The following is a 13,522-nucleotide window of genomic DNA, read 5'->3' as shown; positions in this document are numbered from 1 at the left end:
GTCAGTTCCTCATGAGTTCCTCAGGCACTCTGACTCTCCTTCCCATTACTGTTTCTGCTGCATAATTTGTCTTTTTTATATTAATTTCTATTGTGCAGCTTTTTCTATTTACCATGTTGCCATACAGTTTCACTTTCCCACATAGTACTGTATATATGCAGTATAGTACTATACACATATACACGTATAATCTCATGACTTTATTTCGTCAAAGCGACTTATAGTAAAGAAAACACAGTATACCATTTCAAAGTGGCCTGATGCGAGACACAGTAGGTACAGTAGAGACTTTGGCAGGCCTGCAAGCTGGCGCGGTTATATTAATTTGAACAAACACAAATACCGTCAATTAAATGTTTATTTTTCCACATATAACAAATAGTAATTTTTTTCTTAAAAATAACAATACTATGCATTTTCCTATCACACCAGCTGATGATATCAGCTTTTAAATACATGTTTAAAAAATGCTGGTTATTTCAGGACACAGTCTCCACGTGCGGCGGACAGTCTGAGGCGAGAGTCGATGGCGGATCAATGCAGCCTGTAGGATTCCTGATGAGGCGCCGCCGTCCGTCTCCACTCCGCCTGCCGACTGTGCTTGGAGCCGCCGCGGAGGTGGCGAGATATAGCTCGGCGGAACGCCCACGGCGAGGGCCGACAGCGGCGGTTTGTTGATGCGGGATCAAACACGACACAGAACGGCGCCGCGGAGAGAAGCCCGCCGCCTTTTAACGCGAACAAAAGGAATCTGTGGCCGTTTTCCCGGTCGTTCGCCGAGCCGCGGGGTCCGCTCAATGTCAGTCTGCAGAGCTCTCGGCTGAACTTTCTTCTCCCGCTGCCTTCCAGTTTTTCCTCCTCTTCTTTTTTGCGTTCGGCCCCGAGTCTGAGTCTCTGCGCGAGTCCTGCTTTCGTTTTTTGCGACCGCGCGTCCGTCGATCTGCTTCCACCTCGCCGCCGCTGTCCCCCGAGCTGCTGTCCTCGTCTCTCCCTCTGCTTTTAGCAGGTTTCTTGTTCTTGTGTCGGCTCTTAGTCCTTTTCCTCCTCCGCTTGTCTTTGAGCGCGACGCTGTCATCACTGCTGCAGTCGCTGCTCGAGCACTCCGCCTTCCTGCGCTTGTCTTCCTCACCTTTCTTCTTCTTCTTCTTCTTCTTCTTTCGAGAGGCTTTTTTGGCCAGTTTTGATAAGCAGGCCTCCGTGTCAGACTTGGACTTCTTCAGTTTGCGGTGCCCGGCCTTCTTCGTGGTTCTGCTTTTGTGCCTAAAAGGAAACCAAAGATAAACAAAAACCGGTGTTACTCCACGCCTTACAGACACAATCCAACTATTTCACACGTGTAGGACAGAGTGGTACGAGTCAAGTCATCTCATGTGGAGCTCTGGAGAAGCTTCCTTCTGGAGAAGTTTAAATTTTAATTTCACTGAACAGCTGGAGGTGTCGAGTCCCGAACGCCACGTCTGACATGTCGGAAATTGGAATCAGAGTTTTACATTTGGAAGCTGAAGGTTATGTGTGTGTTACAAATCAGAATCTGCTCATTACTTAACATTTAATGACGACGAAAGAAGCAGACGCCTGTTTTGGTGGAACTATTGCTTTAAGGACCGGCTGTGACAAACTCAAAATCCTTTTAGACTCAAAAGGAACAAAGCAGTCGTGAAGACATGTTATCGTATATGAATCCGAGCTCTGTCTTGTGATGTACTAGTAAGTTGCCCAGGGCGTAGGGACCCCGCCTCCACCCACAGCGGAGCCCCCAGCGACCCGGGGTTGAATACAGCGCTGTCGAAGATGGATGGATGACTCTGGGCTGTATGTGGCTCCATTTTAATCTTCTGCTTGTTGCTGCAGTGCAGAATTTTTGCTTACCCGTCACTTTCAAACTCCTCAGGGTAAAGCTCCTTGAAGCCGCTGTGTCCCCATCTGCGACGGAATCAAGAAATGCAATTGGTTGATTCTGTCCAAGTCTGGTACATTTGCTTTACGTCGCGGCTGTTCCGTGACGACAAGTAAAACACAACTCTAAAAACCAATCTGCAAAAATAGCTAAAACTTAATTTACAGGGAGTGAACACATTGATTTATGACTCTTTTCCACGAGCTCCTACTCTGCCTTGCCTTACTTGACTCGACTCTACTCTACTCAGTCGTTTTCCATTACGAGAGAGAACGACCACGGCGTGGGCGGAGTCATCGGGGCATTTCCTCACTGTGCACAACTCATCACGCCCAACGTGATGGGGAGCGAACGTCTATTGGAGATCAGCTTAATTATAATTTAAATAGTATATATTATATACATGTTTAAAATGTGAATCGTTATGATCGCGCCTCACTGACCGGTGTTTCGGTTTCACTGGTACCCCTCTCAATTGGTGACTTATGCCACCAGCCCTTAGCAGCAGCTGATGTTAAAATAAGACGATACTTAAATAGAAAATGCGGTTAAATGGCGTTGGCCAGGACCGCTCCGGATTTTGGTCTGGTTTTTAACATCTGCTGTGAGAAGGGGACACTCGGGGAAGCCAGTCACTAGATGACAGGAAAACCAGTTAATCCATAACACCGAGGCTCATACCTCCCGATACTTGCCGTTGAGCTCCTGAATCCGCCGGTCGCCACCAGAGAGTCGCGGCTCCACGGGGTTTTCTGTGTGCATCTATCCCTCTTTTGTAGCGTTTTTGTTGCGATCGGATTGAAAAGATGGCGTTGATGATCTGTACCTGTCAGGGTCGTTGGCCTCAAAGTCATACAGCTTGCGAGTCCAGTATCGAGCCTCTCTGTCGTCGTGTTCCGACATCCGCTCTCTGCCTTGACCCAGGTCTGGGTGCTGATCCGACACCCGATCGCAGTGCATTTGTCCCCTGAAACACAGCGACTGTCACTACGTCTGCAGGACAACACTCAGTGAGAACGCTCTGGACCGGAAGCCCCGTTAGGAAACGATGCCTCTGAAGAGCTTTGTTCTCACTTGTGTGTCAGAGGCTCACATTGGTGTGGGACACTCGTACCTCGCACACGCTGGCCCCGGCAAATGTTTGGGGTGAGACGTTTGGACCTCGCAGGCACGCATTTTCCACATCTCCATCTCCTCCTGGATCTGCAGTGTCAACAACAATATGTACATGAAGCACTGCCATGAAACACACTCATATATTCAAATATTGACTGAGGTTATACGCACCGCTGTACCTGCGGGTAATAAAAAAAGAACTTTGCAGATCAACGTGTGTCGTCTACAGTTGACAAATAGGGGTCCAAAGAAAATAAACTACACAAAAAATGTAGAAGGATTGTTTAGTCAGGCAAAGGAAGAAATATGTGTGTGTGTGTGTGTGTGTGTGTGTGTGTGTGTGTGTGTGTGTGTGTGTGTGTGTGTGTGTGTGTGTGTGTGTGTGTGTCCAGTCTGGATTGCGCTGCACACACACTTCAAGCTGTTCATGACGGGCTGCTGTCTGAACTTGTTGGAGCCACTTTGAAGTGGAATCAGAACGTTGTGGACAGTTTTACTGAAAACTATTCATGTTGTAGTTTGTTATAGTTTATATTTCAGTCAAATTGTTTCACTTTTAAGTGGAATTCATGTTTTTTTCATTGTAATTTCTTGTCAAAATTCATTTGAAATTGTTCACACCAGTCTGAGTGGATCAGGAATTGTGATTTTCTGATGTGACTGAATAATTCTAAAAAGTTCTTATATCATCCAGAAAAGAACTTAAATTCTATAAGGGATTGTTTTTACAATAATTCTAGCTAATAATGAAGCATTTAGCCTGAGACAACTTATTTGCAAATATAATACTATAAGCATATTCACAATATAGCAATAGCAATGCAAGTATGGGATCAGGCAAGTATCTGTATCGGCTGATAAAAAACTGATCAGGAAATCAATGATTTCCACTCTAACTGGTGCTACATTTGTAAGGAACATACATTTGACGGATGAGCGTCAAAGCTGCACGCAACAATTGTGGGTCGCCTAAAACAGCAGTCAATAGAACCAGCTATTATATAGATCTTCACACCCCAGCTGAGGTGCACTGGTTGAAAAAAGCCCTGTGATGTGGACATGTTAAATCGTTTTTTTCACCTACAACATAATTTTGGCATAGCAATATAATATTGCCGTTTTCTTTTTGAATGTTGCCGTCACTCAGACGTCAATAAACAAAAAAATCTAGTCAGAAAATTTAACATGATCACAAATTACTAAACGTGTAAGAGAGAAAAGCAGCTTCAATGAAAATGGAACACTTTTTGATAATCAAGGCGAGATTCATGGCAAGGCGGACACATTAGACCACATCACTGTCAGCAGTGAAAGAAACACTCTGACCTTGTCATGGAAGTATAAATGCCACTACACATAAGTATGGCAGTCCGACCAAGCAGCAAAATGCAATTAGTGTTCATTATCCTCAATTGTACCTGTGATTTTTAAATTACAGAGGGTAATGTCCATTCAAGAGGTTAAAATAATAATTGTGAAGACTTTCCAGGGTCTTTATATTGTAATAATGTTATTACTACAGTATTGCCAGTTATCATGTGTGGTTAATTGAGCAATTAAAGTCAACCCACAAAATTTCAGTCTGCATTTTATTGAATGTGCAAACTCTCAAAACACTTGTAAACACTCCTCACTGTCTCAATATGTACCTGAATTATATAGAGGGAGCATCATTTTTAATCTGGGATACTTCTGTGGATTTTAGATTCAAAGCAAAAATATTAAATATTTTAAGGTCTTTTTGTTCACCCGTTGGAAATTATTCAAATATTTATGAAAGTAAAAATAACCCCCAAACAATACTTTGTGGTCCAGGTTCATGTTGCTTTTTTTCCTGATTTACTTTTACTTCCCAGGAGTGTCAGGGCCATTCTCTTTTATTTCCCCCCAAATTTAATATACAACATATTTTTTTAAAATAATTATCTAGTTTCACAAAACACCTTAATATCAACGATTATTGTATTGAATATTGGATTTATCATCATTAATATGCTCTTGGAAGTGTATTTACTCACTTTAGATAGCTGAGATCTTACGTAAAACTCAAAAATGCAAAAACAGTGTATGATGGAGTAATCTAGGAGAGTTTTCACTTTTATTTTGTTTTATTAACAAATAAAATACAGTTATTGAAGCGTATCTACTTATATACAACACATGATGTCCGAATAAAGAATAAAGCCTGGCATTAACATTCACTTCTAAGACATGCAAGAAAGTGGGAATATGATTGAAGCACAGTAATAAAATGACGACAAGTTTTACTTTTATAATAAATAAACCGGATGAGCGTCAAACAACGAGCACGTGAATCAAAGCTCACCTTGTTGTGAGCGTCTGTGTGGCGGATCACATTCCTCAGCAGCGTCTTCCCCATCGGCTGTCTCGCCATGACCACACCTTACACAACACACGTGTAAGTTATATCGGATTGCTGTGGATGAAAACTTTAAACCGAAAGTCGCTGGAGTGAATTAATTCACAACAACCATGATACCCGTTAGCTTAGCTCAACACTGCTGCTGGACATTCAAATACAATCACCACCAGACGTTTCACATCAACTCGTCCCAGCTTTCCTAAACAGCGTCGACCAACGTGTACTGCCACACGTATGTCATCATTTTGTGAAATTGTAAAAAAAAAAAAAAAATGTAAATACTGTACCTTTTACGAAGCAGGGACATTCAAGAAGTAATCGCCGATTCAAGTATCCCTTCCGTATACGCAGTGAGTCGTCATCGGCACGCACGCCGACGTTGAGAGATACCGAATGCTGATTGGTCCAGCGGTCCGTCAATCATTATAGTAGGCGGTTTGAGCTGCTGTCAAATGGCAACTTTTCAGGTTTTATTAAAAGAAGCGATTCATTTGTGAAAGAAACTATTTAATGTTTTCTAATTTAATAGATTTTTTAAAATTTAAGATAGACTCAAAACACAATGTGTCCATCAGTTGTTTATGTTCTTACTCTCACTTGCAAAGAATTGTTTTCATATCAATCAACAACTGAAGGTATACAAACTTAATATTTTGCACAACATAGTTATGTAAATTAAATTCTGATGATTCACCAGCTTTTCCTCATCTTTTGATATCTGCTAATTTGACACAGAATGGGGCTGTTATTGTTGATATTGTTAGTTGTTACATGAAAACAAAATGTATTCTACTGATATGAATTAATCTATATGTATATTTACACATGTGCACACATCTATGCATACATTATACATATCCCTATACATAGACAAATATAAACATATCTATATAAAAAATACAAAACTAATTGTGAATAATTATACAAATAAATGTATCTATATTTCATGAAAAAAAAATACACAAAATAAATAATCTATATGAAGGTATACATATACGTAGCTAGGAAAACATACTTACAGTATATACACACTCAAATATCACATATATCTAATTCAACATGTCTGAAAAGGGGTAGGAAGAAGTAAAATGTATTTAATTCTATCCTTCCTCCAATATTCAGTAATCACATTTTATAATTATCCATCGACATACACGTTTGTTCAGATAGTGCACCCCACTAAAAATATAGACGCACACAACTACACCCCTTCAAGTATGCAATGATACACCCATGTACGGTCGTATTTTGAGTCAGTAAGAGGACTATACATGATTGTATATTTTGGTGTAGGTGTGCTATTTTGCTGTAATAATACTTCAGTAAAAATGATGTTGATTCGTTAGCACCATGCTTTTCTGAACCTTTCTGACCCTAAAGCACGGAATCAACAACATCACTTTGATAGCATGCGAAAAAAAAGGCATGAATAGCTGCTGTCTTTATATGTGCTGGTGTATATATATACAGTTAGTGTGAATGTAAAAGAAAAGTCTTGCCCTTATTTCGTTTACATCAAACAAGCTACTTCTTATGCAAGCCCACACTCTGCAACCCAGATTTTCTAATGTAAAGCCTCCACAGGGACCACGACCTCCTGTAAAAAATCAGATGTCTACAGTGTAATCATCTAAAAAAAACAAAAAACAGTGCCAATTTATTACATGTGTGGTAATTTGTTTTTATTAAGTTTTGTGGAAACAAATCAGGCATTTGGCCTATTTAAAATACCCTGGCAATGATGCTCGCCAACATTTTAATGGCACATTATGAAGACAAGAGAGTACTTAATTAACTCCTCGCCTAGTTATTGGATTTAATGAGGAATGTACTTGGTTATTCGGTTCAAGTTGGCCTATTTTACTGAGCAAGATGATTGTGTGACCCTGTCAGTTCAAGTGACTGATGGGAACCAAAGTATTGTCTTATTTCATGCAAGTTCACGAGGCCTACTTTCGAAAACAGAGCATTACTTCTTGATTTTGGGATCATTTCACTCATTTGAAGGAACATTTGAATTAAACATGGTCTTGCTTGTTTATTTTTTCCCATGATGTCAAACTTGAAGCGCGCCCAGACTTTCCATGCAAACTAATTTGGAAGAAACAAGCCGGAATGCAGAGGGATCTGAATCTGGTCACTTGCCCAATAAAGGGTCAAAACGACAAGTGACTCGGCTGTACATCAACTGGGCTCCAGATTATATACATATATATATATATATATATATATATATATATATAAAATTTATTTTTTTTAATTTTTTTTCATTTATTTATCTTGCCTCGCTGTGTTTATCCTTAAATAGGCTCTTTATGTTCTGAACGTAGTCACTGAGGACATCTTCACAAGACAAATCGCTGACGCTTGATCCATCAAAAACAAATGTTCCCTCATGAAAGGAAGTTTGCTTTGTTTTTCTTTGGAAACCCTTTTCAAAACCAAATATTTTGACTTTGTCGAAGTTAAACTGAACGGCAACCAGTTGTTTCAAGTCTTTTAATGTACTACTTTGGAAGCTTTGAGGAGTAAATTGTTGAAAGCTTCCATCGGCATTTGACGGCACGCCAGCCACTTGTTTTGAATTAAAGCTGCAGGAAGGTCCACTTGCCAGTGTTGGAAAATAACCAGCTTCCTCTACACAGGTGCTTGACTCCTACTTCAGCTGCTGCATTTTAGAGACTCGGGGAGGGGGGAGTTTTTATGTAAGCCCCTGCAGGAGGGGGTCGGCAGAGTGAAAATTCATTCCTGTCTTTGCGGGTTCGACGATAAACTCTTCTCAAGCTGCTTACCTTTGAAAATAGTTTTCTACTTGTGCTCAATCGCCAGCTCTGTTACAGTGCAACAGTCTGTCCGTAAAATCTACATTGTTCTCTTCTTTCTGGGGTTTCATGGCACCGGAGGACGAACCGGGTGAAGAACATGCAAACTCCAAGCCCGGACTCAAACCGGGGGACGTCTCGCTGTGAGGGCGGAGCACGCACCACTACACTGTGTGTTTCAGCCAGGGTTAGGTGATACTTGCTCCATGCACGGCAGACTAGATCACTACGTGCGCCACAACGACGATAACACATAGAAGTTTAAATTTCAAGCTTATTATAGCACTACTTTAGAGGTGCGGCTCACTCAAGATAAAATTGAGCCGCATGTGACCAGTGGACTCAAAATGTGTTTTAAATCAGTGTCCAAATGGTGTCAGTATGAATTAGTTAAAAAAATAAGTTTGACTGAATGTTATTGTGAGTTGATGAACCCCCAATCAAAGCTTTCTTAAGATATTTCATTTTAAATAATTTTTCTAAATTTCTATCTTGACAGTTTAATCCACTTTTCTGCTTGACTGAATGCAATGTGAATGTTAAACCTTAATGATAAGTCAAGTTGAGGCAGTTGTGGCGTGAGCTCCAAGACAGCTTTTTATTTATTCTCAGAGTTACTTTTTTTTTATTGGGGTAGATATTTACTGCACAGATATTCTGCACAACAGTCGATTTATAACAAGGGCGAGTGACTTTGAGTCGTTTCTCTTCAGTGTTATCGCCCTCAAACGTCTTCTCTAAATCGTTTTTGACAACAGAAACGGTTCGGATTCCTGGGGACTAAATCATATCAGCTTTGCGGTTGCCTTCGCGCGCGTCTGTCTGAAGGTCACTGGAAAAACGAAGACAAACTTTTGTTTCAGAGCAGACGCCGGACTGATCTGCAGTCAGATTCCTCAGTGACCACACAACAATCTGTTCGACTTTAGCAGCTCATTTGATTCACAAATTGGCTGATGATGTACTGTCCCTGTGGCAAGGTGGCTTCCTTCACAGCTTCCTCACACACACACACACAGTTTGAATGATCAACAGAGGCAATGCAGCGTATTTATCAATCAATCAATCAATCTTTATTTACATAGCACTTTTTATACATTAAAGCAACACAAAGTGCTTCCACAAGAATTAAAAACAGTGCAAAGATAAAATAGATGAATAAAAAGCAGGTGAACACACACGCACACATGCAGACACACACCATGGGTGAAGACATGCCTAGTGATATGGAGACATGGCAGGACACTGAGGACTAAGGTGAGGAAAGGGACATATTTGGGCCGTCCACACTGGGGGCGGCACAACTTCCGACCACAGGGGGCGCCGCCCCACAGATCCCCCCCCAGTCGGGCAGACAAGCCAATCCCACCGGGGGACCTGCCAGGTGCCCGGGCAGGGAAACCCATGGGACGGCTCCACCAGCGGCAAAACCGGCCACCACCAGTGTAGCGCCCCCTAGAGGAACCACTGGAGGTAAAAAAATTCTTTTGATAATTATCTGAAATAAATAAATAGAAGTAGATAAATACATTGATCAAATACATAACTATATACACACATACATGTATAAAATCAGTTAAAAGCCTGATTAAAAAGGTGAGTTTTTAACCCTTTTTTAAAAACCTCAATGGACTCTGCAGCCCTGAGGTTCCCCGGCAGGCTGTTCCACAAACGGGGGGAATCACCCATACATGAGTCAAATAGTGTCTGTGAAGACACTTTGCTTCCCTCAGTTCCCTCGGCCACATCCTGATTCGCCAAGGTTTCGTCACCCACCTGTTTGAGGCCTGAGTTTGTCCTTGTCTTTTTAATTTAGAGCAGAAACATTTTAAGTGAAGATGGGATTGATGAATAAGAGACTAGAGACCTCTAGAGGCTGGAGGACCTGTCCAGGTGTATTCTGCCCTTAAAAAAATGTAAATTGCCCTTAAGAAAGGTTGCTGATCCCCTCTTTGTTCTCTGGTTTGTTGAAACATCACAGTGAAGCCGAACGCTGGCAGACACATCACTTCTCATGGACACAGTAAGAAGGTGCCTTCAAAGTAAAAGTAGTGGGCAGTTTCCATGAGGTGTGTATTATGGTCGGATTTAAGATTCTGGACAAAACTTCAGGATTAACTTTGGCATTTTCAGTACTTTCATGTGAGTTAACTTTTTATCAATGCTCTTGATGAGGGGTTAATAAGATTGTTCTCAATCTAACGTGTATATTTTACATTAGTTTCAGGTTCGAGGTCACAAGATGAATTAAACGGTGTGGAAGAGGGTTGTACATTCTGATAAGCTCGAAACTCTTCGTCTCCATTTCTCCATGTTGATGTGAGAGCTGGGCGACAGCATCCACAGTCTTTACGCCATGAAAAAGTTCTCTGATAACACGTTGGTTGACAAATCGGGGAGACGTCAGTTTTTCAGGGGAAAAAAGAAAAAAAGTTACGGTCTTTGTAGTGCCACTTCCCTCTGTTTTATTTCCACTGACTGTTCTTTTCTGCTGGCACTTCAACACTCAGAAGGATTTGCACCCTGGAAAGAGCAAAACTTTTGAAAATGCTGACATTATTTTCTAAACTCTTGAAAGGAGACTCGAGATAAAATAAAAAGAGAAATGCATAATGGGCTTTGTGGAGTGTTTTTGAGGATTGGTCCAGGCTCGATGAAGAAGCCAGGGTTTTATTATGATGATTACACAACAGATGGGAAGAACAAGTGCAGCCGCCTGTGTTTCATTGTCTTCACATTCTACTGAAATCCATCAAGCATATCTTGAGTTAAATTTCATAACTACAGTACAAGGCCTAGTCTTTCTGTGTGGAATTTGCATGATTTCCCTCTGCATGCATGAGTTTTTTCCTCCAGGTACTCCAGGTTCCATCCACAGTCCAGAAATGTGTAACTCGTGACCCTAAACTGCCGGTGAGAGTGAGTGTGAGTGCGTGGTTGTTGGTACTAGAAGTTTCATAACCTTCACTAGCGGTGGACTGACGCTTGAGTCCGAGTGTCAAGAGTCGTCCACTAATTGAGCTCACAGGGCCCAAGCTGATCCTGGACCAGCGGCAGCGTCAGAAGAGGCTTCACCTGGACTCAGCAGAAGAAGTGGACCGCCTTCTTCTTTTTTATGAGCACAGTTTGTGTCTCATTTGAGATCACAGCCACGGTCTGGAGGCAAAATGAAGAGGTTCCGAATCCAAAGCTGCTTCATCCAGTCCAGTGTGAAGTCTGCACAGCCAGGCATGTTTTTTTTTAACGAAATGTGATTCTCCACTGTGTTTTGTCAAGATAATGCGATGTCTGCCAGGACATTTTCTTCAGAAACGCTCCACTCCTTCTCACATGAGCCCAGCGCCACAGCCACTCACACGAGAATCACGATCGGCGACCACACACACACTCGCGTTCACACCAAGGGCTTATTAATGGTCACCAATTAACCTCACATGATGTTTTTGGACTGTGGGAGGCAAGTGGAGTACGCAGAGGAAAAGCCACACACGTGCAGATAAATTAAACATTTTGTTTTCAGATTAATTTTATATGCATATCACTGTATCTTTCATAACTGATTTAATCTCCTGACTAAAAATAGTGAAAGACGGTATAAAAGCTGAGTTTGCTAAAAAGAGAGAAAATATTACAGGAAAAACTGCTATAAGTGATAAAATGACTAAAAACAGCCATAAAAGGTTACATTAAAATTGTCGCAACTGTGAATATCGCTAAAATGTCTAAAACATCTCTAATCATTAGAAAATGCACAGTAAAGCAAATGATTAAAATTGCCAAGATCCGTGAAATGACTAAAAATAGCTAAAGTGGAAAAAGAGGAAACATTGCTGAAAATTAGTACAAAAGCAAAAGTTTTTTTAATTATCTCTAAATTTTAGCGATAAATGTTCATGAATGCAACCTCAAGTTTAATATGTAAATAAATTAAAGATTTTTAAAAGATGTTTTTTCTTCATTTCAGATAATTAGTATGTCTTGCAAATACAGACAAAAAATGTAATCCGGTGGAAAATTGCAAAACTCTCTTTTGGGCATCATTTTTGCAGACGTCTGCTCAAGCTCCAGCAAAAGTGACTAAAGAGTGCTGTTTTGAAATATGTGAGATGCTGGATCTTTGACTACTACTAAATCAGTAACAAATATTTGTTTTCAATATATCAGTTATTGTTAAATAATAGAATATTCGATCATAAATAATAACATGAGATCGTGTGGCCAAAGCTTTTTCCAAGATCAGTTCACTCTGTTGTACTGATCCCCACCCCCCCCCCCCCCCCCCCCCAAACACCCCAACCTTACATACCACACATGCTTTGTCTCTCAACAAGTAGTAAAGTTTGATTTGAATTCCAGACCTCATGTTTTTCACATTTTAAGACACTATTGGAATCTATTGACAATGTCATATCTCTTTATTGTTAGAGGCTTGTTTTAGTCTGTATACTTCACTAATGGTTTTGTACTAAAACTTATTTTATATTTGTAGTGAATTTAGTTTTTCATTTACAATTAATGACGTTCATGTTGGTGTCCTTTTTTTTTTAAAAATTATTGTAAAAGTGACAAAGGTGGGTGAAATAATGCAAAGCCAGAGTGGGCCAGTAAATTCACCTCTAAAGATAAATTTAAAAAAAGAAGAAGAATAGTTTTGGTTTTCACCCAAAACTTTGAAATCTACAAAAGTTGTAACTAAACTAACAAACATTCCCAAACTTTGGCTCCCTGTAGAGTGTGAAACTAAGTGGAATATTCATTCCTCCCCAGTCAGAGTGACAGCTTGCGTTTGCCTCTGCTGTTGTTTCTGCATAAACCCAGTGCTGCACTAGTCTGGAGCCCCACATGCATATTCATAGATCTGCAGCAAAGTAGCTCATTGAGACACACATTGATGGTGCTCATGCAGAATTTAAGACGCTGTCATGGTGTTCGGGGAGGAACTGCGACAGACCTACTTCACATTTGTGCTCATGATGTTTCCAACAACTTAAATATAGCGCACTCGTCCAAAATGCCCTTTAGTTAGTGTTGAACACTAACAACACATGTCATAGTAAGTATTCTGTGTCTTTACTTGACGTTTGAACCATTTGGCTATCTGACACATTGAACATAGAGCTCCAGTTTTATTGGCCCTTTGCCACAGCTGCATTTACAAAAGCTATTCTATCTCTCTATATATAGGACATAATGGACGATGTTTCAAGCTGCAAATTGTAGGTTGTAGTAATCTATAAATACCATTTTCTTCAGACTCCCTTCTCCCTGGGCCTGTGAACGTACAATATATCATTAACCCCTGCT

The 13,522-nt window shown here is 40.7% G+C and overlaps 1 protein-coding gene across 1 annotated transcript; it reads right to left on the bottom strand.

Moving 5' to 3' along the window:
* Nucleotides 1-425: 425 nt before the first annotated feature.
* On the bottom strand, nt 426-5,721 carry nkapd1 (NKAP domain containing 1). The gene is made up of 6 exons (XM_080504045.1): nt 5,684-5,721; nt 5,340-5,416; nt 3,012-3,100; nt 2,724-2,864; nt 1,870-1,923; nt 426-1,260 (listed from the first exon to the last, which is right to left on the bottom strand). Exons 2-6 carry the CDS (start codon nt 5,406-5,408, stop codon nt 801-803), a joined length of 813 nt encoding a protein of 270 aa, XP_080360171.1. The 5' UTR covers nt 5,409-5,416; nt 5,684-5,721; the 3' UTR covers nt 426-800.
* Between the last annotated feature and the right edge of the window lie 7,801 nt (nt 5,722-13,522).

Source organism: Blennius ocellaris (assembly GCF_963422515.1).
Source record: "Blennius ocellaris genome assembly, chromosome: 2".
Classification (NCBI taxonomy): Eukaryota; Metazoa; Chordata; class Actinopteri; order Blenniiformes; family Blenniidae; genus Blennius; species Blennius ocellaris.
The sequence above is the reverse complement of the archived record's forward strand: the minus strand, read 5'-3'. Positions and strand labels throughout refer to the sequence as shown.

Coding starts and splice junctions, on each gene's coding strand:
- nkapd1 (XM_080504045.1), bottom strand. CDS start 5,408: ATGGCGAGACAGCCGATGGGGAAGACGCTGCTGAGGAATGTGATCCGC. Junction 3,101..5,339: donor ACACAGACGCTCACAACAAG/GTGAGCTTTGAT, acceptor TTGACACTGCAG/ATCCAGGAGGAGATGGAGAT. Junction 1,261..1,869: donor GAGGAGTTTGAAAGTGACGG/GTAAGCAAAAAT, acceptor GTTTCCTTTTAG/GCACAAAAGCAGAACCACGA.